Here is a 25,395-nt window from a genome sequence, read left to right on the forward strand (position 1 = left end):
TGCTTCCGCGGCCACTGCCATGGCATGTCCTTCAGTGAAGCTGGTTGGCAGGCAACCATCCCAATTGTGATGTACTGCCATGAGCATCCATAACAAAAAGCCTTGTTACGGATGGCAGCCAGAAAGACAGGCAGACAGTCATTCATGACCTTGGAAGAACTCTGAATTAATTGAAATATGCGTGAATAGAAGGAGAGCAAATTGTGTGGGGGAGGCTATTAGACCCCTTTGCTTTGCTATTACATTGGGAGTTATGCCACATTTCAGGGCTATTTACATTATAAAGAGGATTCAGCTCACTGAAGTGTCATTATCAATAATTATTGGTGTGATAGTGTGGTGGAGAACGAACTGCAGAAAAGGTGATATGTGGCAAGAAAAAAGAAATGCTACACTCACACCTACTGGCCAACAGTTGTAGCTCAAGACTTTGATTATTGTGTCACCACCAAGAGACACAAGATCCAAAATACCACTAGTTTCCTCTCTCTCTCTCTCTCTCTCTCTCTTGTAAAGCAGTGTGAATGGTTTAAACATGGCTCTTGTGGCCCACAACTTCATATTCCAGACCTAAAGATGTGTAATTCAGTGACTTAATATCAACTTCTCTTGCAACAACCATTCCACAACGTGTCCGTCGTGAACACACCCCTGCCCCGTTCATCGAGTACGTGGACGTTACGTCCCTCAAAGGGCGTAAAGAAATGATGTCTTCAGGTACCCTCGGAAATATGAAATGTATTTACGAACAACCTTGTGAAAGAACCAGTAAAGTTTTTATTGCGAAACTTAAATATGTATTTTTGAAGCCGTGCAATTACTGGGTGGTAATGACATGGATCACCGAAGTAATACCATCATAATCATACAATAAAATGCGTTTCCAACATGCATTTCTCCTCTTCACTTTATATACATTTAAGATGATAGCGAAGATCAAAATGTGTTCAAGAAACGCTTTTGTTGCATGTGCTGCATTGGTGAATGTTTACCACTAAAATCGTTTGAGCGAGTCAGTGACGTACTAACGTGTAATGGTCAGATGTCAGAGGAACACGTGAAGGCAACAAAAGTTTAGCGGACAGAGTTGAGATATCTTCGGGACCATGGAGGAAAATCCGAGAAGTGCGGACGCCAATTTTGCTCCAGGTACCGCACATAATTCGCTTTTTATCTTCTCCCCCGGTGCGGCAGTAGAGTTAAGTTATTACATTGGTGACGTTAACAGGAAGTGAACCGTTTGCTGGTAAAGCGGCCGAGGCGGCGCGGTCACAGTCAGACAGCTGTTTTATAACAGCCACCGCAAGTGTTGTTGAAATTCACTAGTTTAAGTCACACTGGCTTTTTATTAAGTCATGGCTACACGGCATGTTTAAAAACACCATTTATGTTACACTTTGGCAGCCTTGTGTTTCTGGTCAGCTCACTGGAGACATGATGATGCACACAGTGTCAGACCCCGTTAACTCAGTTTCGTTTCGCTGTTTTTCAACACTAGAACGACACGTCAAACTAAACTACGCTCAAAACAGCGGGGAGCCTACCTTTATCTCATGTGACATCACCATCGCATGTCATACGACCTCATACCACCCATTGAAGACCCTTCGGCATGCAGTTGATCCACCAATGAGCGTTTAAAACAGTCGTATACATCGACAATGTGAATCAAACTGCTAGCTACCTTCAAGTTAATAATTAAACTTTGTGAATTTATCACCTTAGACCCAGGGGGGGCAGGAACGGCGGCGCAAGATGCCCCACGTGACCCCATGATCTGCAGGCGGCTGAGCGAGCAGGGCCGCTTCGCCTTCGCTGCGCTGTGCGGAGTCTCCCTGGGCCACTTGTTCACCGGCCCCGGAAGCAGGTAGTGGAGCCGCGGAGGGTCATATACTGTAGATATATATATATATATATATATATATATATATATATATATATATATATATATATATATATATATATATATATATATATATAGTCTATATATAGTATAAGTCTTCTCTCCTGGCCTAAACAGAATCACAAAGTTATAGCTATTTTATAATTTAATTGTTTTTCACAAATACACTACATGTATTATAATAATGTTTCCCTATTAGCTTATTTTCTCATTGCACAGCGTCCTCTGTTGCTCTGCCTTCAGCCTGCAGCTTCCAGCCTGCTGTGGCCGCTGGTTAAGGATCTGGTTAAGAGCGCTCATCCAATCACATTTCACCTCTGTTTCTTTGGTAGATTAGCGGCTTAAACTACATGGAGAGGCCTGCTAGCATTATGGCCGTGTGTTTCGCCACAGGGCCCAGCGTGACCATTAATGTGCGCTGTGATTGGTCAGTGGTGCAGCGGCAGTAGGTGACGGTAATGCACCTTTTGTTGGATGCCATCCGCATTAAGAAAGAAGAAGAATAAGCTAGAAGCTAGATCGAAGCTAGATGAAACAGACTTACTTTCGTATGGAGGGTTACGGGCATGTGGTGAATGAAGCGCATGAGACACGCAGCAGGACGCTTGAAGCAGGAATACAATATACATATATATTAAATCAAAAGATGTATTGAGGAAAGTATAGTACTTTATAATGTATATGAATGTATAAAAAAAACACGTAACACTTCAATCACTTTGGTCACTTTAATTACATTAACTGGTGCAATATAAATACATTTTTAAATACAGTTTTATTCGGTCTGTATATATAATACTGCTATTGTAGATTATTTACTGTTTTATTACTGTTTTAAATTTTTTTTTTTATTTTATTTTACTATGTGTCTCTTGCTGCTTTAATCCTGCAATTTCCCCACTGCGGGACTAATAAAGGATTATCTTAATTTATTATATTTTATATAGATATAGATATAGACACATAGATCAATCCAGTTACAGCCTCCAAGAAATCATGTGGACTGATCTTTTATTTTTGTATTTATTTTTCCCGCACGAATGAAACACGTCTGTTGCCTTTGGATATCGACATTTATTAGTGACTTTAAAAACTAAACTGCGAATAATAACGCTTTAACCGCCCGTGTTTCTCAGCGAGTTCAGGGAGAAGTATCTGCAGGGCTTGGCCTGCTGGCTGAACCTGGATGAGTCGGTGATGCCGGTGATGGGGGCTTTCCTGTCCGGCCTGGGCTTCGAGGGCTGCGACACCTTCCTCTCCATCCTCCAGGCCGAGCCCCTGCTGACTGCGGGGGCCACCCCCATCATACAGGTGTTGGTCACTCTTAATTATTACTCTATGTGGAACAACTGATCACGATAAACATAACAACAATTAGGCTTTTAGCTTTATTTCAAAATCATAACCAGCTGTCGCTTTGCAATTACAGGATCTGATCTCGTTTTCTGTCAAGGACGGTAAGAATCCTTCCTGGAATTAATAACGACCTCATGTTGGTGCAAATTCACATGAGCCGTGTTCCTCTATAAGTTTGGTGCTCCGTTGTGTACTCAGGCCAATACGACGCCAGGTCGAGGGTGCTCATCCGTCATGTCAGCTGTCTGCTGCGAGTCTTCCCACAGCGGCTGGAGGAGTTTGAGGAAACGCTGGGAGAGAGGCTGAGGGAGGGGGCAGAGGAGAGCGAGTAAGTGACGCTCGGAACGGAAGGATGACAATGTATTCTGTCTCAACTTTACTTTTTGGACGAGTCCCGTGTGTGTGTGTGTGTGTGTGTGTGTGTGTGTCTGCGTGCACTTGTATCCGAAACGATAGCAGGGAAGATGAGCATCTTATTGTTATACAATATGTCACCTGAAAAGCACAAGATTTTATTATTTTATAATGTTTTCAATTTTACAGCCCATAAATATTTCATCTCATACCAACGATCTGGCTTTCCGTTAGGGAGGAGTGCTCTCGGCGGCTGAGGCGAGAGAGAGGGCGAAAGTTGCGGCGCTACCTCCTCATTGGACTGGCCACCGTCGGCGGCGGAGCCGTGATCGGTGATTATCCCGGCCTAAAGTGGTTTTAAAAGTGTGAAGACTTCCAGAGTTATGCATGAAGACCGCAGCTCACCACACTCGTTTTTTTTTTTTCTTCTTCCCTCCGCTCCGTACACTTGACCTTTCTTCCGTTTGCCAGGCGTGACAGGTGGGCTGGCGGCCCCCTTGGTGGCAGCAGGGGCCGGTGCCGTGCTGGGGGCCGGAGGGGCCGCCGTCCTGGGCTCCGCCACCGGCATTGCAATCATGGCCTCCCTGTTCGGGGCAGCGGGAGCGGGACTGACTGGTGAGAGGAGGTTATCGCCGGAATGTCCAGGAAAACTTTTTTTTTTTTAAACGCTCCCCGTGCTGGTCCCATATTTTCTCACCTTTTTCGTTTCCTGTTTTCACACGTCGCTTTCTCCAGGCTACAAGATGAACAAGTGCGTCGGAGCGATAGAGGAGTTTGAGTTCCTGCCGCTGAGCTCCGGGAAGCAGCTCCACCTGACCATCGCGGTGACGGGTTGGCTCTGCAGCGGCAAATACAGTAAGTGTGGCCACTGATTGGGTGAGGTCGATACGAATGAATCCTTTATTATGGTATATGTAAATTCATGTATCAAATAACCAGATAGGAGTATCTGTTTTTGAAAGTATGCATTCAGACTCCATTGCACAGCTGAATTTAACCCACTAGACTTGTTCAATGTGTGCAAATCATTCTGTCCCATCACAGCTGTTCAAATTCATCCTTTTTAAGGATAACTTCTGTTTTTCTTTACCCCCATTTTCACAAATGTGTGTGTCTAAGTGAAGGATAGGGACACGTTTAAAAAAAATAAAATTGGAGGGATAGTGCCAGTGTAAGTAAGTAAGTAACATTCGGTTCGCTCAAAGTGCTCGTTTTTGCTGATGGTTCTGGACCAAGTTCAGTAATAGTAGTTCAGTGATATCAGTCAATAAATAGGATCCAGGTTGAAGAATACCAAAGTTATCTTTTAAGTTAAACTAGGTAGAACGTTCTGTTAATTCAATAGAATTGGGGAAAACATCTTGGGGGGGGGATTTTTATGGAAGATGCAAACAAGTTGTTCCAATAATGTCTCTCCATTGAACGGTGTTAAAGTGGTGAGGTGGCAACCACAAAAAAAAAAAACTACAAGCGAGGGATGAATATGAAAGAGAGTCGAGTGTAGATGGGATTGCTGGGCAACAGTGGTGCACATAATGTTCTAAACCTGTACCAGAGTGTCCACCATGGCCTCTTCTTTTTTTTTTTACTAAAAAACAACAACCCTTCACTCACAAGTGCCGCTTAGTCGTGTCTTTTCAGAAAAATAAAAAAACAACAGCCGCTGTCTTCCAGGTTCGTTTCAGGCCCCGTGGGGCAGCCTGGGCGAGTGCGGCGAGCAGTACTGCCTGGTGTGGGAGTCGCGCTTCCTCAGGGATCTCGGCTCGGCCATGACCTCTCTGCTGGACGGGCTGGTCAGCATGGTGGCCCAGGAGGCGCTCAAGTACACGGTGCTCTCAGGTGCCGTTCAGAGCTTCCTCACTTTGACTGATTTTTGGTTGAACAAACCGTCGCATCCGGCCTGTTCTGTGTTTGTAGTACCGACCTCTCGCTTGCGGCACGGCGTTGATGTCTTTGTCCACCCCGTCGCACACTGTTCGCAGGCATCGTGGCGGCCCTGACGTGGCCCGCGTCGCTGCTGGCGGCGGCCAGCGTCATCGACAACCCCTGGAGCGTTTGCCTGAACCGCTCGGCGGAAGTGGGGAAACACCTGGCGCAGGTTTTGAGAAGCAGGCAGCAGGTATGGCGTGACCTCTTGACCTCTGTTAATGCACTGAAGGGGAAACAATCGCTTTTGTTTTTTATGATCCGGCTTGTTTTGAGTTTTGGGGCTGTATTTCTGCCATAACACGTCCCCTTCGAAAATAGTGGAAAGAAAACATGCAAAATACACATTTAGACATTTATTCTACTACTTTGCTTTTTTGCGTCTGTAGATATACAATAAACTACTAAATTACCCAAAAGTTAGCAGAAGAGAATGCCTCATTTGCATATTTAAGCATGACATTTTCGAAAACTTGTAATGCAAAAAGAATCATTTTTAATGATATCACGTGATATCTATTGGTGCACTTCAGTAGCACTTAAATCCACAAAGGTTACAGTTACATTCCTCTCTATATTCAAAGGGTGTTAATAGAAGGATCATTCATAGTCTGAACATTTAATTCCTAAAAACATGGAGGAAATTTAGATTGTTTTCTTTTATGGCTGATTGATAAATATAAGGAATCTAAAATGCCCTCAGTAAAGTCCCTTGACTAAATATGTCAATACAATTATACAATAACTCCGAACTTTATCCACTGTTCAGATTTCTGTCCTTATTTTGTATATTTAAACATAGAATTTCTAATGACTTATTACAGCGTTTTTCAACCTTTTTTGACACACCAACTACGACTGACAGAAGACGGACATACTACATCGTGGTACCTCACAGTACTACAAAGTAATACTTCACAGTACTAGTGACTCCATCTGTGTAGTAGAATAAAGAACATTGCAATCACTTTCAATTAAACCAGATTGCTCCATCAGACAAAAAAACGTGTTATCACTTTGTTAGAAAAATGAAAATAAAGTTATATCCGTGCAAAAAATAACTAATATTTAGTTACTACTAAATAGCTTATTGTGGAAAACAACAAGCTATTTTTTTGCAAAACAGAATGAGGTCAGATATGTGAGCATCACGTTGTATCAGTATTAGTGGCTGCAGTGAGCCGACAAGAATCGGCGAGTCGCGCAAGAGTGACCTATTAACGGCGTACGGTAAAATCAGCACTTCCTCCTGCGCCCCACCTGTAATACGCCCGAGTTTGATGAATACTGAATTAAAGGAAACATGGTGTTCATTTATTTTAATGACAACCACAAAGTGAGCAGGCTTTGTCATTGCAGTGTGTTTTTCGGGCTTTTGGAAGAATATTTCTGCAAAGTCAGAAACGTCGTTGATGGAGCTCCAGGCTGCAGGCTGTTGGATGTTTGTCTTGAGCTGCAAACACATGAACTGTTAGGCTTTAACAGTGAGAGCTCATAGCTTAAAATAGTGATAGCTTCAGCAGCAAATTTCCATTGTGAAAAGCACGCAACATATTTTTCGCCGCTCTCTGTCTCTCTGTCCACTGTGTCTCACAACTCCGCCGTGCGTGACACAGAGAGCAGAGAAGAGTTGTAGACGCGACCCAGAAATGACAAGCTGTCTGTAGATGCGATCAATAACATTTAGTTTGTTTAATAGCAGAACAAGGTGCAGACCTGTTCTATAGGAAATGACTAGGCCAGCCACTATGTTGCAGGCTCAGACGCTCAACAATGGAACATGACTTGCGGCAGCTAAATAATATTTTTTTGGACCAATTAAGTGAAATTGGACATTTTCTCACGGCACAGTGACCATCACTGACTTATTATACAAAACACAATTGTCTTAATATAAGTGATCATCAGGGGAAGTTCCACTTTGACATCTGTTAGTAAAAAGAATGTTTAACCCTATCCACCCTCCACAATGCTGTACCACAGCGTTGTGTCAGGGCTTTGTTCTATACATTTTGTGAAAACACCTTATCAGCTGAATCCACTCGACTTGAACCACGACGTTTCTGTTCGTCATCGTTTTCCGTCTCTTAGAATATCAGAAGAAAGCTTCTGTTCATCTCCTCTCTCTCTCTCTCTCTCTCCACGTGTTTGAAGGGGAAGCGGCCTGTCAGCCTCATAGGATTCAGTCTCGGGGCCAGAGTGATCTACTACTGCCTGCAGGAGCTCGCCAATGACCAAGGTACCAAGACCACCTGTAGTTCTATTGCTGGCTGTCCATGCACTTTGGGAGGAGTCGTGACTTTTAAAAGCCACATGCATCTTTTCTGCTCAGTCACTGGTGAAGCAGACGGGAATTGATTTAACGGCGGCCTCAAATAATAACAGATTCAAAGCGGTTATGTCTCGTGTAATACCCTCATTGACCCTAACGCAGTTTCTCATCTTACATCATCTTTTTTTTCTTTTCTTTTTACACAGTTCTGACAAACCAATTGAGTCCCGTGTTGTTGTGATTCCTCAGGTAGTGAAGGAGTAGTCGAGGATGCAGTCCTCCTGGGGGCCCCCGTGGACGGCTCTAAGAAGGCCTGGGAGAGAATGACCAGGGTAGTGGCTGGAAAAATAGTGAACGGCTACTGCAGGTAATCTAACCGAGCTCTGTCCTGAAACGCCTGCTATTTTTTTTAGGATTTGTGATTCGACTATTTCACGAGTGAATGCATTTCTCCAACTCTCTACTCATCAGAGGGGACTGGCTCCTGGGGTTCTTGTACCGAAGTTCAGCTGCGCAAATGTCGGTCGCCGGGCTGCAGCCTATCGACATCCAGGACCGGCGGCTCATCAATGTGGATCTCTCCTCCGTGGTGAGGCGTAGCTCGTGTTTGAACCAGGCCCGCTGAAGTCTCCCTTAACGAATAGTTCTCCAGCTGCATCCTGGAGCTCATTCAACACCTCAAGGTTTTTTCACCTCTCGTGGAGAGAAAAAAGCCCCAAAGTGACACTTTTCAAGCACGACACAAAGTGGTCCTTGACTCGTTGATGCATAATTATTAAATGCACAATTTTATTGAAAAGAGACAGTGGTATTGCTTAAATAAAATTAGAAACATAGGGGGGGGAAATAAGGCCCCTGCTGGTCTGCTTTAGTGTGCCGCAATGCCTTTCTGCCGCCCCGTGAATGGACACGATGATTTCCACATCTCACACCTGGTTCAGCAAAACTATTATTATTAAAACTAGGTCAAACATTTAAGAGTTTTAAGAAGAACATTTAGAAAAAGAAACAAGATATGTCAGAAGCACCGTACGCTGTGTATAACTGGCCATGTGATGCGTGGGGAATAAAACATTTACAAAACAACATGTGTCCTTGTTAGTCAGACAGTAAAACCCATGCATTCTGCCTCGCAGGTGAAAGGCCACTTGGACTACATGCGCCAGATGGACACCATCTTGGTGGCAGTGGGACTCCCCACCAAGGAAGTCCCAAGGGCCTCCTTTGTGGTCCCGGCGGCGGCGGACGAGGCCCCCGGCAAGCGGCGAGCAGAGGAGGCTGAGACTTGTGCGGACGAAGGCGGGGCCACGGGAGAGGCGGCGCAGACGGAGGAGGCCGGTGACGGCTGGGACATCCCTGATATTTCGGACCTGCTGGACTCCTTAAGTGATGAGGAGTCGGACAGGGACGCTTCGCCACGCACTTCTGAGGAGAAGGCGAGTGATGGCAGCGCGGCGTCCGCTTCCGACGCCCCGCTCTGCGGCTCGCCGCAGGACGCGGAGCTGGGATGATGATACACGCTGGACTGCAGAGCGCACACACAAACAAAGGCGGCCAAACTTGTAAAGAGCATGTCACTGGGACCGGCTGCTTCGTCTCAGCTCGGCTTCTCAAGTTGTTTTTTTTTTTTTTTTTCCAGCATCGAAGCTTTCGTTGGAGAACAAATCCGCTCCGTTGTCGACACACTGACATGGCGGAGACGGCTGACGGCCCCACGCACACACGGCAGCCTCGAGTGAAAATCCCCCTGAATGGACGCTTTGACGAAGCACAAACTGCTTTTAGACGGATGTATTCATTTACTTTAAATTTAAAAAATGATGTACCTTTTTTCTTTTTTTTTACAAACTGTGAATAGTGTCTTTTTTCTTTTTTTAAGTTCCTTAGAAATCAAATACCTGTACACATTACTTGTGTTTCGCAGGTGTTAGAGGATGCTGCGAAACAGGTGACATGGTCCTTCTCATTTTCATCCGCTGGCCTGGTTGCTATGGATATTATCACAGCAATTTAATCTCCATACATAATTCTGAATGTGTCTTCCTCAAGGCGCTTTTCTCTGTTCCACCCATGCCGATGTGAAGTGCTGCTTCCCACATAGTTTAAAGGGTTTCATTACATTGTATACTGGCACTGATGACAGTTATTCTTATTGTGGAAATGCACCTTCATGATTGGAGAGAAACACACAATTCAAGGTAGAACAAGGATGGAGCTTCCTGAATTTGTTTTCCACAGACATTTCTTCTTCAAGCACTTCAAAACCCCGGGACAAAAACATTTGAAGCCTTTCCATAATGTTGCGATTCAATCCAGGGTGTCGACCTGATTGGGGAGAAGCAGAGGCAACTCGACGCCGCCGTGCTCGGCGTCCAGCAGGTTGACCGCGTCGGTGGCGGTGGCCGGCGGGTGCGCGGGGTCGGAGGCCAGCGGGGAGGGGCTGCTGCTGGCGGCGTTCGGCTCCCCGGAGTTGCGGAGGGAGAGCGAGAGGGCCGGCGAGGGTCTCCGTGGCGACGGCGAGGAGCAGCAGGGCAAGAGCCTCTTGAGCGCCCGCTTGAAGTCCCTCATGAACAGCGGGTAGATGATGGGGTTCATCGTGCTGTTGCAGTAGCCCAGCCAGGTGATGGCGTCGAAGAGCGCGAGGGGGAGGCACTCGCACACCGCCTGGATGGAGACGACGGAGAGCAATACAGAAGCTTCAGAGGAATTTATGGTTCAAAATGGGAAGATTATTCAAATGAGTTTAAATGCATTCATTTATCGCCCGTGTCAGACCTAATAGAATGTAGCGATGAAATAGAGAAATAAATAGTACATGTTTTCATTTATTGTCCATTGATGCAACTATTTAGCCTTTTTAATGTATATTTATGTATTCAAAATGTATAGGATTTATGTTCTTCCATCCAAAAAACATTTCTCTTTGCTAATTGTGCATAATCATTTATATATATATATATATATATATATATATATTTTTTTTTTTACATTTATTTTTAGCTAACTTTCTGTGTCCCACAAGTGCATTTACGGTACAGGCAACTCTGAAATAAATAAACATAAATAAATAACTTCCAAAATATGGAGATAAATACAAAATATATATGTAACCAGTGTTTCCCCTAGGTTTACAGCTTCAGGGGGACACACGGACGGACATACCGGCACCTCACAGTACGACAAAGTAATACCTCACAGTGCTAGTGACTCCATCTGTGCTTTTATGAACAATAGAATAAAGAGCATTGCAATCCCTTTCAAGTAAACCAGATCACTCCATCAGACAAAAAAAAAGAAAAGTGCTATCACTATGTTAGAAAAATGAAAATAAAGTTAATCAAAAAATAACTAATATTGAGTTACTAGTAAATATCTTATTGTGGAAAACAATTAGCTATTTTCTAACTTTTAAGCACAAGGTGCGGCGTCGCACAGCTCATCTATAGGCTCGTTCGAGATGAGCCAGTTCTGCTCGGAATCGATCGGCGCGCAATGCATGCCGGTTAGATTTGTGTCCGACTTGCTCTGACGTCATGCACGCGTGGTCAACGATAATCCCACGAGAGCAAGCCGGCCGTCGATTTGAGAGCCAGGCACCGCAGTAGCTCTCCCCCGACTGCCTGGCCCAGTGCATGATGGGAAACGCCTGGCTGTCGCCATATCAGAGAGCTGATTGGCTCTTAGATCTGAACATTCTGAACATTCTCATTTTATGTGTAATTGTAATACTTAACGCTGTATTGTTCTATAGGAAAGAGAACCTTAAATGACTTCTGATATCTGGCGTTATAAAAAACATTACAGGGGGGCGGCGGGTTTTTTCAGGGGGGCTGCCTGTGAATTCGGAATAGCTGAGTCTGAAATCATCAGAAAAAAAAAGAAGCCAGATCTTCTCTCTGGCCACTTGCTCTTTTCTTCCTACATCCAACATCCAGTTTTCCCCGAGCAGAATGTGAAAACACATTTTTAAAACCCCTGATCTTGAACCACTATAGGTTTAGAGGAAGACAGTGAAGGAGGAGACAGCTGTTGGAGGAGAGCTTCCAATACTATCAAGATGAGACAGGAAGGCGGTGGGAATAAGACAGAAAGAGGGGGGGGTTGCATTTCACACACCACATTGAGTGTGAAAAGGAAAGAGAGCGCAGACACAGTCAAGTCTCTGTGCTCTATGTTATGCAGGGGAGAAGCGAGAGGGCACAGATGGGAAATCAAAATGACTGGATCATTGAAAGCTTGAAAAAAAAAAAAAAAACAGGACAAGTGTCATTACCAATTTAGATTAAGCTGTTTTTCAACATTCATTTAGTCTCGCCGAGGGTTTTTTCCATGGCCACCAATGTTTGTCCGCTGACTAATGGTTGCTCAGTCCAATCAAATAAAAACACAACAACTAGGAGAAAAAAAAGAGAAAGAATGCCGATTATAAATGGTGCTGTGGTGCGTTGTGAGTCAGCCGCACAAAGCTGAAATGCCAATCTATTTACTCGTTGGATAACTTGGCAAGGCTGTGACGCCGAGGCTGGTCGATACAAAAATAGACTGGTATCCAAGTGCCTTTCTTTTTTTTGCATTTATTTCACACTTTTTTGGGGCCCGCCACAAATATACATTTGTGAGAAAACTGGAGAAAAAAAAAATACAAGGTGACTCAGATGTGGGTAAATTGTTTGGAATCTTTATATTGGTGAAACACTCGCCTATAGAAGCATCCGAGATTTGTTTGACGCTTCATATTGGCCGCTAATATGTCGCGCTGCCTGAGTGTTTCTCATTTTCATTTGGCTACATTTCTGCGTCATGTCTGTGGTAGAGTCAGTGTCTGGTCCCGCCGTACTGACCTGGGCCATGTTGGTGATGAAAAAGGGCAGCCAAGCGCTGAAGAAGAGTCCCAAGAGGACTCCCAGGGTCAGGCTGGCCTTCAGTGCCCTCCGACCCTGCCTGTGAGCCAGACGACGCTCACTGTTCGCTGACGGCTGTGGTCAGTAGAGAACGAGAGAAACGGTTAATGCTAGAATTATATAGAAATATACACTGTAAATCTCCCTTCCCTACATTAGTGTTATGGAAAAGCTTCCATGTAGCCCTTTTATGGTCTCTTTTTTACAAGCTAATTTCCTTAATTTAATTGATTAAGTTTGCTTGAAGCTGTCCCAATTTTTTTCATTAAGTTTATAAATGAATTTACGGGAATTGTCACTAGTTGTGGGAAATATGCTTCTTTTTTGTTGTTGCTGCGACTTAGATGTGATAACACTCATGTCGGTACACTAAAGATAAAGCTAGACCGGCAAGCTAGCAGCCAGTTTGCTTATCTTAGCACAAAGACTAGAGGAACAGCTAGCCCCGAGCAAACCAGCTACCAGCTAAAGCTGAAACTGACGTTGCATCTCGTTTGTTTAAACTTCAAAACAACTTAAATGGAAAGACCACGTTTGGTTTTACCTGGGGAGTAATGGACGAGAACAATTTCGTTAATGCCAGTGCCAAGCTAGCTATTTCCACCGGCCTCCAGTCTTCATGCTAAGCTAAGCTAATCACCTGCTGGCTGTAGCTCCATGGATAATTTTAAACTTCAGGGGGCTAGCCGAAACAAACTTGCAGCCAAACACTGCTGAAACCCACATCGTTCAATTAAAACGTGAGGAAATCCTAAAATAACCAAAGATGGAGAATGGAACAAGCTTATACAGAATATTTTTGATGAACAATGGAATGAGATGATGTTAAAGCTACATAATGGAGAGAGAGAGAGAGAAATAAATCTGAAAACTAAATATTAATGGAGTTTAAAATTCACCAGAACTTTTGAGAATTCATTTAGAACTGGCCGATCTGGTGTGTGTGTGTGTGTGCGTGTGTGTGTGTGTGTGTGTGTTTGTGTGTGTGTGTGTGTGTATGTGTGTGTGTGTGTGTGTGTGTGTGTGTGTGTGTGTGTGTGTGTGTGTGTGTGTGTGTGTGTGTGTGTGTGTATGGCTTCGAGGCTGTGATCCTCATGGATGGGGGCAGCAGTACAAGTACTGACACTAGTTTGTGTACTTTCAGATACCAAAATAGGTCAACTCCAAGGTACCTTTATAATTAACTCATGAAAGTCTGTGACCGCGGCGCCGTATGGTACGATGTTTACGCAATGTTTAAATTAAAGGTACTTTTTATAATCAGGACAGTCAAGAATGTAGGTCTCGGAGAGGTGTAAAACAAATTTGTGTATTACATTTGAAGAGTGCAAAATCATAAAAATGACCATCTCAAGTGTTATAATAGCTGCACTTAGATGATATTGAACGTTGGAGTGGATTTCAACAGCATTATTGGCATTTCAAGGGAATGGCACGAGATGTAGGCAGAACAGCGTTGCGTAAAAACCTTCAAAATGTAAAAGAAAAGACACGATTGAGAACTCTCGAAATAGATGGACAACTGCAATTTGGTTGTTATCTTTGCACCACCTGCTCCACTCACAGAATCAACCTTTTCAACTCCTACTCTCATTACACTCTGCTCCACTTGAAGGCCAGTCTACTATTTTAGCACCACTGCTGACTTTTTTTAATGTTTTGATTAGAAATTGCTGTTACTCGTCAGTCTTGGTCAACACTCAACCTTAAAGTATACCTCCCCTCCCTGGTTTTTGGTCTCTTTTGCTCACCGGTACATTCTGTGACGCTGGAGGTTCCTGGTGACTGCAGTCGTCTCCGTCCTGGTGGGCTTGCCCCGCCGCGACCCCAGGCGAAGGAGGCCTGGAAGGCTCGCCGAGAGAGGGGTGCGGGTGTGGCGGGTGGCTCAGCGCCGCGACCCTCTTCGCCTGCCTACGCGCCGCCAGGAGGATCCGGCAGTAAGTAAAGCAAATGGCACTGGAGGGAAGAAAGAACGTAAGCACGGACGCCACCAGGGCGAAGGGCAGGGTGACCCGCGGGCGACACTGGAAGGAGAGCCCCCCTGATGGTGACAGCTGAAAGTAGGACTCTGGGTACAGCGTGTCGGAGTAAGAGCTGACGTTGCCACCGAAGACCCCGGGGGCCGACGCGTGTTCGCTCCCGTGGCCCAGGCTGTGCCACTTCATCTCGATGGGCAGGAAGGAGGCCAACGCCGCCAACCCCCACGCCGCTCCCACCAGGAGCAACGCCCGGGCCGGGGTCATCCTCTGCTTGTAGCGCAGCGGCGAGATGATGAAGATGTAGCGGTCCAGACTGATCACGCACAGGTTGAGGATGGACGCGCTGCAGCACATGACGTCGAAGCAGAGCCAAATGGGGCAAAAGGCTGGCCACAGCACCCAGGCCCCGCACAGGACGTTGAGCATGGCCGGCGGCATGACCACCACTGCCACCATCAGGTCAGACAGGAACAGGGACACCAGGAAGCAGTTTGAGGTGCAACGCAACGAGCGATGGGCGAACACCAAGGCGATCAGCAGCATGTTGCCGCAGACCGTCATGAGGATGATGGCGGTCAGCATGAAGGCCAGCAACCACGAACCGCTGCCGGTTATGTTACAAGTGCCGGCGGCGGGAGAGCTGATGTTGTAGCTTCCCACGGAGCCGGACGAGTGAGAGTCGGCCATGGCGGTGGTTGGCGACGATCAACGAAACAAACCAGCTCCCAAAGGTTCCTCTTGAGGGGCCACTAGATGTTACACACACACCTGAGCCTGAGTTCTCATTTGGCAGCCAAAGCTCTCACTTTAGGGACATTGTTGAATAAAAAGAAGCCACTGAGGCGTTGAGAAGCCACCCAACCATGTTCCTGTCAAGGCGAACTCTTCTCCATGGGTAAATATCTCCATCTCCCTTCTGGCAGGAATGCATCCAGGCACCCTGGGCTCACTTCCACTGCCACCGGCACAGTGATCAAAATCCCCAACACAGTTTGACTCATCTCTCCACGCTGGCCAGCATGTCGCCCGTCTCACCCACAGCTCAGAGCCAGAATGAGCCGCTCGACGGCTGACAGAGGCTTTCCGAAAAGCAGCATGTCACAGAGATGACAGTCGGTGGATGAGGGCACACGGAGAGAGAAGCCCGACCAAGGCATTCACAAACTACTGAAGACGAAGAGAGCAAGGAACGATTCTCAGAATCACACCTCACCTCTCAGAAGTGGAATCGCACGGCTTCCGCAAGTCCTTTTCATTCCGTAGAAACAGCAAAAAAGGAGAGCAGAAACCGACACAAAAGTGTGAAGCAGTCGTTTGCAAGCAGGGGTTCCGCTCACAAGTGCTCTACAGGTATCATGATCCTCGCAGCGCTGCCTTTACATCCTGCCACCCCCCTCCCCCCCACTCCCGTTAATCCCTGTGTCGGCCACTCCAGCGCGCCTCCCAGACAGAGCGCACAGCTTCTGAGAAGGAGCGTGTCAAAGCATTGAGCTGCTAATGCATAACCATGCCACAAATCACGGCCAAGATATGCTAATTTCTTAAGCATGGGAATTGGTGTGGGTGGTCTCTTTCCATTTTTGGTCACGGTGCTTTCATTGAGGTGCTATTATGGCATTGTTTTTCAGGCATTAGAATGATTAGGTGCGACTGCTCTTTCTGCAATGTGTTCTTTGTGTGTACAATTTATAGACACAGTGAGTGTCACATCTATTAAAGGGGTCATCGATCATGTTTTTCTTTGTTTGTTTTAGTTTCTTTGTTTGCGTGATTTACAAGACACACTGGATACAATTGATGTGCAATGTGTATGATCTGGCCAAATGCTCTGAACAAAATATTGGACCGCATGTCACCTATACTTCAAAAGAATATATTTACAGTCGTCGTTTATTAAAGGAAAAAATTATAAATTCAGGAGATAGACCTTCAGTTAGCGGTGGCAACTGGCATTCAGCCAGCGTAAATGCTAGGGCAACAGGTGTGAGTTGCTAACGCTACAGCTAACTGCTAAGTGCTAACTGAAGCTCCTTTCCCAGCGAAGTAGTCGTCTGGTGGCGGGAGAATGAAACGATAAATACAAGTCCTTTTCTCCCTTCGGCCACTTTGGATTTAAAGGAGACAAGTTTAGTTTATTCCCAGGTTCACGCTAGCATTTTGTGTTTCCACTGGAACATGTGTACATGCTTTAATTATTATTATGTATTTTTCTCATACTGTCTCTAACGCTATGCCTGTGTTCACCCTCATGTCTGAAACGCTCCGTGTAAACGCCATGCAAAATAACTACGTTGCTAGGCAACAGCTTGGGTCCATGTTCGCTTCCCGTTCTTCCCGGTGTCATTCCCATGCGCTGCAACCGGGGATCCTATAAGAGAAGGAAGGGCCAAAGTGACAAGCACCGTTGAAAGAGGTCTAGATTTATAAAGGCCTTTCGTTATCAAATGTGGCGCCACCTCCTGACTGCTAGCGATAGTGCTCCTGAATTTATAATATACCGTAAATTATTTATCATTAACAATTTGAATTGTGGGTATTTATTGAAATCCCTGAAATCTCATCACGATCTTTTTGTTGTTGTTGTTTTAAATAGAAATTGTGAAATCGTAAACAAGGCACCTTTAAACATTTCTACTCTGTGTGCCATGGAATTGTTTATTGTATTGTTGTGTTGTTGATTTGTTTAATCCTGTGCCACGAGACTTTTGGTGCCTCATCTGCTTGTGCAATCAATTATTTCTTATTTCTTAGTTGCACTTAATTTATTCAATGTTTTCCTTTTTTTTTATTATAAAGCTTTGTCTTCATTTTTTTGTCAGTGTCAAAAAGTCTAACTGCTTCAACTGTGACTCATTGTTCAGTGAAACATTAAAACATTTAAACAAATGATGTTCATTAAAACCCACAGACACACGAGGAGCAAGTCTATCAATGGTACAGTAGATTTGGATTAAAGGTCATGAAGTATTTTTCTGTGACTCGTACATTGGCCGGACAAAATTCACATTCTCTGCTCTGACGAGTAACTTCACCTTTTTCCTGCGTTATTATACTCAATCCAGATAATTATTCACTTCCCACCAGGAGCACTTGAATACAAAAAAAACATAAAACAATACAAAAAATCATGCGCACTGCAGCATTTCAACAGCCTTGTCAAATACGAAGCGTGATGTGCAAAGCCCGTGATTTTCGTGCCCCCTCAGAACTGACTAATCTCCTCCATCACTCTGCCAGTGTCATCCGCCACATCAGATCAGCTGCTGCCAACCCTCTGACCCCGGCTCACCCACACCGATCCCACCACCTTCTGGGACGGCGTTTGCTCTGCTCTGACATTTTAGAAAATCTATTCTACTCACATTCCGAAATAAACTAAAGACTCGCCTTTTTAAAGCTGCATTAATACAAGAGTTACATCTTGCAGTTATCATGCTTCTTCTGACTTTATTTTCCATTTTCCTATTTGCACAATATGATTTGAAGCGGTTTTCATCCATTACAAAGCATGTTTAAGGGACATCATTTTGTTGTTGTTACGATCATTTTATTACATATACACAGACTGTCCTGATCGGGCACATACAATCATACAGAGTCATCCTAGGATGGATGGTTCAACAGGGATCTCTTCACTGTAGAACAGTGCAAATGGCAGCTCTCCGACGGGCAAAAAAAAAAGGTCTAAAGAAATCAAATAAAAAATGACAATCCCTCGATGGCTTGCAGCTACTGCTCCTGTAAAAGAAAAACACAAAAAAAAAAACTATTGCATAAACCTGGATTTGATTAAACAAAGACAAGAGGGGTTGTTATTCTGTTACTAGAGATTCCCGTGTGTTGGAAGCAAGACTGTTGTTTTTTAATGCACGCACAAACCTTTTCACTTCTGTGCAGCAGATACGAGGACCTCAGGTCGCTCTGACAGTTGCCGTACGCCATGCCAAGTCCCGCTCCCGAGCCGAAGGAAATCGGCCAAGTGTGCCCTACAAATAAGGAAACAGGTACTTATAAAAATATATCTTTTCTAAATCTTCTTTTTCTTCTATCTTTTTTAAATATCTTCTCAAGCACGTCACAGCTTTATTAAAACACAGCAAAGATGGCGTGTGAAATTATTTTCACGCTCCTGTTGCCCCCCCCTATGTACTGAACTTTAATATTCACATGCTTCTTTTTTGTGATGGTTTTGAGGATGGATGTTGTGGATGCTTGTCGAGCAATAAAAGCACCACATACTCTCAAAGATAAACTTGCATTGAATAATAATGTGCTCAGTTAGATGAGGCTGTTGCTTTGAAAATGTCAGAGATCCTCTGAGCTAAATGAAAAGGTCCTAAATGGGCTAATGCAACGATCCATTGAAACTACTTACGCTTGAAGAACAGAACAGACAACACGATTCCCAACCCCAGCCCGGTGCCTGAAAACAGAAGGGATTTGAGCTTCAGTGCTGGCATACAGTAGGGAGGTGGGAAGTGACGTTTTGGTATCAGTCCCCATATATTCCATTATACACACACACACACACACACACACACACACACACACACACACACACACACACACACACACACACACACACACACACACACACACACACCCCTGCCAAATGTATGGCGCATCGTTTTTCAGCAGCGGGTACATGACTCTTAGCAATGTTACACGACCCACTGGTCTATAATGTCAGTGATTCGTCCAGCCATAAGACATACACTCAACTCTACGCTCTGCTTCCTGTCGCTTTTTGTTTATATATACAACGTTAGCTACGTTCATTGAGGAAAACTTTGGAGTTGTGAGCCTAGGCAATGGAAAGTTGACATAACATAGTTCAAGAGTGCGCACTGGTGTCTCGTTAACCGTCTTATTTTATGTCTTGGCATATCATTTGTAATGTATCGATAACAAGAAAGCATTCAATTATCATTTTCTCAAGGGCACTCTCACTTCGGGTTTTTCTTTTTCGAGAAGCGAGCTCTAACAGAAACGCAAATATGCATCGTGAGGTCAACTACAGAATTAACAGTCATTGTATTAATAACAAATAAATAAGTCATAAGTATCTGACTGGTCATTCGGTTGTCCTTTACGAGCCCTTTATTGCTAGCTCGTTAGCTTCTCGCCCAGTAACCTTAAAGGACAGCTGCGGTCTACAGTAAAAGAGCTGCCGCGTATTGTGTTCGTATTCCGGGACACTACAATGTCGTTACACGCGGCACAGTCCGAGATATTTACCGATTTTAATGGCACCGTCTGCCAAGCACCGGTCCCACTTTTTCCCCAGCTCCCTTTCAGACATGCTGAGCGTTAGCTTCTCTAGCAAACTGGAAGTGTCAAACGCAGCTCTGGGTGGGTGCTGCCTTCGCGTGCTGTCGGAAATATAGGATTAATACGATTTAAAACGCAGGGTAACGTGACAAAGTGCAGTGGGTTTAGGCCACCAGCGGTAAAGACAGTCTGGCTTCATCGGCTGGGTGTTGTTGATCAAATATATGTGGGGGAAAATACATCCTAGAGGTTAAAACTCCATAATACAGGTTCACTTGAACGCAGCATTACGCCACTCTTGCAAGCCTCGCGATGCGTTAAGATCCAAGCGGCTTAAACTTGCCATCTTCCGGTAAAATACAACTATTTAGCTCCAGTATTTACTGTCTATACGTATGCATGTTATGACAGGAAAAAAAAACTTCACATACATTCTTATTGCAAATGTATTTCAAAGTTTCTGAATGAAATTTCGTTTGACACAAATCAGTACATCGTCAAGAGGTCATTACAGCATGTTCACCTTATTAACACTGATTTCCTGAGATGACAATATACATTTTTCTGACACACAGTGCACAAACATTTCAAAATCCATTACACAACAACTTGGCATGTTTTGAAAGTGTTACCATTAAATAAAGACGTGCCATCGGCTGGGACACCTTATATGTGAATTCTACAAACGGACAAACGTATCAAATTCATTGAATGACAAGACAATCGCGAACAAATGATCCGCCGTCACTCCTCAGCAGGCAAACTGTGCGAAACAGCCAAAAGTCATCTTGTTGACAGAGCGATTATCCGGCACGGCTTCTTCAAACGGTGCAGACTACTAGTTGGCTTCTCCATGGACTTCAAGTGAATTTGTTGTTGGGGTGGTTATGAGTATCTTACGTGTTGCAAGTGTGTGTTAACAGCAAAAAGGGCACCAAAGAGGTAGAAACTGTGTCCTTGAAGAGTAAATGTGTCTTTGGCCACAAAACAAAATTAATCCCCTTTTGCTTTTTACTTCCTTTACTCCACTATGCGCACGTGCGCTTAGCTACCCCCGAATTCTTGGCGGTGACAGCCGAGACACCTCACCTCCTTGAAAGTCACGGTTTATGTGGAATAAACACACCTGCGGTGAAAAAACACATACTGTACATATGAACACAATAGCTATCATCCAGATACAGCTGCAGGTACAAGCATCTGACAGCTGGTGTGTTTAAGTGGCCTTCGCTACAAAAAACAATGCTGTGAATCAACTATATTTCATCTCATGTAAAAAAGAAGAAAAAAAGAAAAAGAAAAAAAGAAAAAAAAAAAAAAAAGAATAACAACGTGGTGAATGCGGTAGATCATCAAGAGATCGTTAAATCCCGTCTGCTGGTCCTGAACGACTTGTTGCCCCGACCACAGTTCCCACGGAAGCTGTTCATATCACTCGTAGGATCCCCGCTGTGGGGGCGCTTCTTGTGCTGGCTGGCTGGTTTCTTCTCTCGCTGTCTTCACAGAGCTCTTGCTGATGGTCAGGAGGTCTCGCAGCTCCTTGTTCTCAATCTGAAAACCAGACAGGAAAGCCACATACATTTTTTTCGAGACAAAAAAATTAAAAAGCCCAGATAAAAAAAAGTTGCTCTAAAATAGTGCAATCATGTATTTTGTATTGTATATACACTTATTATTCAATTATGGAAAATGTATGCTCTCCAATAAAACACAAGTTGGTATGTATGTATGTATTACTATGCATCGCTTCACTTCTCGTATTGTCTTGAGGTCAGAATGACCCGTCAACACACATACATATACAGGGTCATTTTGACCCGAAGACAACACAAGGTAAGGAAGTTGCCACATGGAGATACAGAGACAGTCTCCGTTTACAATTCCTACAAATAGTTCCCATAAATATGGATAAATAAAATTATAATTATATATATATATATATTCCTGATTGTGGTGGAGCGCTGTTCTTACCTCCAGTTGAGCGAGCCTCTCTGCAACAGAGCAGTAGTGCTTGTCGTCCACGTGCACTGCTCGTCTCATCACCTGGCCCATCTCACATATCCGCTCCACTTGACTCTGCACCTCCTGGATAACAGTCAGAGAGAAAAAAAAGGGGTTTCTCAAACTCAATGCATTTTTGCATGGCCGTTCCAAAAAGGAATTCTTAAAGTAAATCCTAAACCCCACGAAACGGCGAAGAATTGTTACACGTCAACACAGCAAGCGTACTTTGGCGTGGTTCTCGTGAAGGCTGAGCACGGGTTTCGTGTCCAGCTCCTTCTTCGCCATCATCAGCTGGAGCATCTGCTTGCGGTATCGTCCCATGATCAACTCCAGCGCGTACTGGTGTTCTTCTAGCGATAACCATAGTTCTGCCGAGAGACCGTCATGAAGAGGGTTAGCAAAGATGTAAAACAGCAGCTGTACAATTAACAGAATATATTTAGGGGGTGTACCCTTATTCTCCTGCTGCAGATCCTTGATTTGAGTGTTTTCTTGTGTCAGGAGGACGTGGGGCTTGTATTTTGTCAGCTCCTGAATCTCTGAAGTGTCTTCAGTGTGCTGAGAGGAGAGAAATGATGAGGAATAGAAAGATGCGTGGCTCTGTTTTAATATTAAAAATCAGGGGAATATTAGGAATTAGAATGAAGGGGAATATATGAATTTATAAAACACATCACAAACTGGAAGATGGCATACTTCAAAAGTGGGAACGTTTCCATGAAAGTCACAACATCCAGCTGTCCTATGTTGCTTCGTAATTCATTGTTACAAATAACACATAAAGACTGTGGAGTCTGTTTTGTGCAAATATCTGTCACGTAAATTAGCTCTATAGTACACGAAAAAAGAAGAGAAAAAAGATATACGTTTAATTAACGGGATTCAAACTCATATCATTGGGTGGAAAAGGATCACAGGTCAGTGGCATTACCACTACACCAGGATAGACATAGTAGATTTTCTCGTGGATTTATAATCAAATCATCTACAACACAGTCAGCAGTCACATTTAAACGGCAGAGAGCCACCAGATCAACTTGCGATCAACTGTGACTCCATGGATCATGTTGACGTGACCTGCGGAGCGCTTTACAATATCGCTGCTTTCTCAAACTAATAGACAGCTGTTTAATATCAGACCATTTAAAACGTCTTTGTAGAACTACAAATTAATGAGGCAGATCTTTGTGGTGTTGTTATGAGGTGAAAATACACAATGTGGACAATAACGCAAAGGAGGGAACAAGAAAAGCAGAGCCATAAAATTAAGAATTCAACCAGCCAAGAACACAGATGTAAAACAGTTGAGTTCAGTTGAATTTAATAAGGGACACCTAAACCATGTGAATATATGACAAAGTCAATGTGGTCAAACACATTATGATGTGTATCATAAATTATATATGGTCATAAGTGTATGAATACCCAAACATTACACCCATATGTGATCGTTTACCATCTGTTCAAAGATGGGCATTGGCCATATTAAGTTTGTCATATTCACATATTAAGTGGTATAAATCACAGCCTTACAACGAACAAGAATGGAAAAAAATGAACTCATTGTATCAAATATTATTCGTTCACCTTGAGTGTGCACCATGTTTACATATTGTGTTGTGATAATGTATTTCTCTTATTAAATTCAAGTGAACTCAACTGTTTCACATCTGTGTTCTTGGCTGGTTGAATTCTTAATTTTATGGCTCTGCTTTTCTTGTTCCCTCCTTTGCGTTATTGTCCACATTGTGTATTTTCACCTCATAACAACACCACAAAGATCTGCCTCATTAATTTGTAGTTCTACAAAGACGTTTTAAATGGTCTGATATTAAACAGCTGTCTATTAGTTTGAGAAAGCAGCGATATTGTAAAGTGCTCCGCAGGTCACGTCAACATGCTCCATGGAGTCGCAGTTGGTCGCAAGTTGATCTGGTGGCTCTCTGCCGTTTAAATGGGACTGCTGACTGTGTTGTAGATGATTTGATTATAAATCCACGAGAAAATCTACTATGTCTATCCTGGTGTAGTGGTAATGCCACTGACCTGTGATCCTTTTCCACCCAATGATATGAGTTTGAATCCCGTTAATTAAATTTATATCTTCTTTCTCTTTTTTTCGTGTACTATAGAGCTAATTTACGTGACAGATATTTGCACAAAACAGACTCCACAGTCTTTATGTGTTATTTGTAACAACTTTATTTCAAAGGAAAGGCAATTTGCTGACTTCCTGTTTCAACACATAAACAACAAGCGACGTTTCCACTCGCGTGGATTGTTTCCCTGAAAAGACTCAACAACGTCTAGTCCGGTATGTTTTGACCAGAGACTTTAGACGAGAAGGTTAGACATTGAACTGCAGAATTAAACAATGCGGCATTCACGAGGACAGCTACGTGTTCTCTTGCTATTCTCAACATCTGCTGTAACGACGACAACAGGAGACGCTTTCGGCCGAAAGTCGCCAGTTAACATGGTCGCCTGTTAAACCGTAACACCGGTTCGAGCTCAACAAAGACACCACTCGTGCGAAATCTCCCCGTAACCTGTGCTGAGGCAACGTTGACGTGTAGACGTGACTCGCCCTTACCTTGTCTGGAAGGGCATTCCCCACCTCTCTCATGCCCTGCACTCTCTGGTTGAGGGCCCCGGACTGCTCTATGAGTCCCTCGGCAGCCGTGTCGTGCTCTTTCAGCCTCTCGAGGAGGGTCCGGGCATCGCCCAGCACTTTTTCCAAAGTGCAGGCCATACTGGAAACTGTCAGCTCCTGTGCGCGCGCTACCGTCACCAAGCTCCTCTGCACTACCACCAGCTAGCTAGACTGGAATACCAAGCAGCGTTAGCTAACGCTGGCTACGTAGCCCTTCGTTAACCGGGGCAGCTGCAACGCCTTTATAGCGTCTATATATTGCGGGTCTTCGGAAATATGTGTAGTTACACAGAATAAGTATGGTACATGTAAATGTTCAATTGGTATCCTCTGTGTTGTTGCCAAGTGTAGCTTATCCGTGTGAGAGTGAACATGGACGTCACTTCCGTTTCTTCTTCACTCTTTGTCACTATCGCTAATCGCGCACCGGCCTGTAGGTATATATCGCCACCTAGCGGAGAGAGTAGAGGGGCGTTTGACCGCAGCGTGAGATTCCTTCTTCTTCGCGGTCGGCAAACAACTAATTGGTCCATTACCGCCCCCAACTGGTATGGAGTAAGCATAAAAAAGTGATTCTAAACCATGACTATATTGATGTTTATCCTGATATCTCAAAGCAACCATACGAACATTGTGAATGTCGTTTTTTGGCCGTGTTGTTTTTAATATCCATATAAAAATCAAGTAAATTTGGGATTTCAAATCAAATATATTTCGAGATTTTGACACATTTAATAATGAATTAATAAACAAGCTTGTTCCACCAAGTATCGAAT

The 25,395-nt window shown here is 44.1% G+C and overlaps 4 protein-coding genes across 4 annotated transcripts; 1 reads left to right on the forward strand and 3 right to left on the reverse strand.

Annotated features, from left to right (window-relative positions):
* Nucleotides 1–1,056: 1,056 nt before the first annotated feature.
* tmco4 (transmembrane and coiled-coil domains 4) lies at nucleotides 1,057–9,347 on the forward strand. The gene is made up of 14 exons (XM_079226341.1): nucleotides 1,057–1,149; nucleotides 1,726–1,867; nucleotides 3,040–3,214; nucleotides 3,333–3,360; nucleotides 3,458–3,587; nucleotides 3,848–3,945; nucleotides 4,085–4,228; nucleotides 4,349–4,468; nucleotides 5,288–5,452; nucleotides 5,596–5,732; nucleotides 7,694–7,778; nucleotides 8,061–8,178; nucleotides 8,283–8,400; nucleotides 8,948–9,347. The coding sequence occupies exons 1-14, from the start codon at nucleotides 1,107–1,109 to the stop codon at nucleotides 9,320–9,322; spliced, it is 1,878 nt and encodes a 625-aa protein (XP_079082467.1). The 5' UTR covers nucleotides 1,057–1,106; the 3' UTR covers nucleotides 9,323–9,347.
* Nucleotides 9,348–9,643: 296 nt separating this feature from the next.
* htr6 (5-hydroxytryptamine (serotonin) receptor 6) lies at nucleotides 9,644–15,378 on the reverse strand (the record flags this gene model as incomplete). The annotated part of the gene is made up of 3 exons (XM_079225789.1): nucleotides 9,644–10,475; nucleotides 12,653–12,787; nucleotides 14,464–15,378. The coding sequence occupies 3 exons, from the start codon at nucleotides 15,376–15,378 to the stop codon at nucleotides 10,119–10,121; spliced, it is 1,407 nt and encodes a 468-aa protein (XP_079081915.1). The 3' UTR covers nucleotides 9,644–10,118.
* A 2,838-nt stretch (nucleotides 15,379–18,216) lies between these two features.
* micos10 (mitochondrial contact site and cristae organizing system subunit 10) lies at nucleotides 18,217–20,006 on the reverse strand. Its single transcript, XM_079225732.1, has 4 exons — nucleotides 19,930–20,006; nucleotides 19,067–19,114; nucleotides 18,571–18,677; nucleotides 18,217–18,429 (listed from the first exon to the last, which is right to left on the reverse strand). Exons 1-4 carry the CDS (start codon nucleotides 19,991–19,993, stop codon nucleotides 18,421–18,423), a joined length of 228 nt encoding a protein of 75 aa, XP_079081858.1. The 5' UTR covers nucleotides 19,994–20,006; the 3' UTR covers nucleotides 18,217–18,420.
* A 1,302-nt stretch (nucleotides 20,007–21,308) lies between these two features.
* sike1 (suppressor of IKBKE 1) lies at nucleotides 21,309–24,718 on the reverse strand (the record flags this gene model as incomplete). The annotated part of the gene is made up of 5 exons (XM_079226604.1): nucleotides 21,309–21,513; nucleotides 21,934–22,047; nucleotides 22,192–22,334; nucleotides 22,419–22,524; nucleotides 24,560–24,718. The coding sequence occupies 5 exons, from the start codon at nucleotides 24,716–24,718 to the stop codon at nucleotides 21,394–21,396; spliced, it is 642 nt and encodes a 213-aa protein (XP_079082730.1). The 3' UTR covers nucleotides 21,309–21,393.
* Between the last annotated feature and the right edge of the window lie 677 nt (nucleotides 24,719–25,395).

This window comes from Taurulus bubalis (assembly GCF_910589615.1).
Source record: "Taurulus bubalis genome assembly, chromosome: 11".
NCBI classification, from domain to species: Eukaryota; Metazoa; Chordata; class Actinopteri; order Perciformes; family Cottidae; genus Taurulus; species Taurulus bubalis.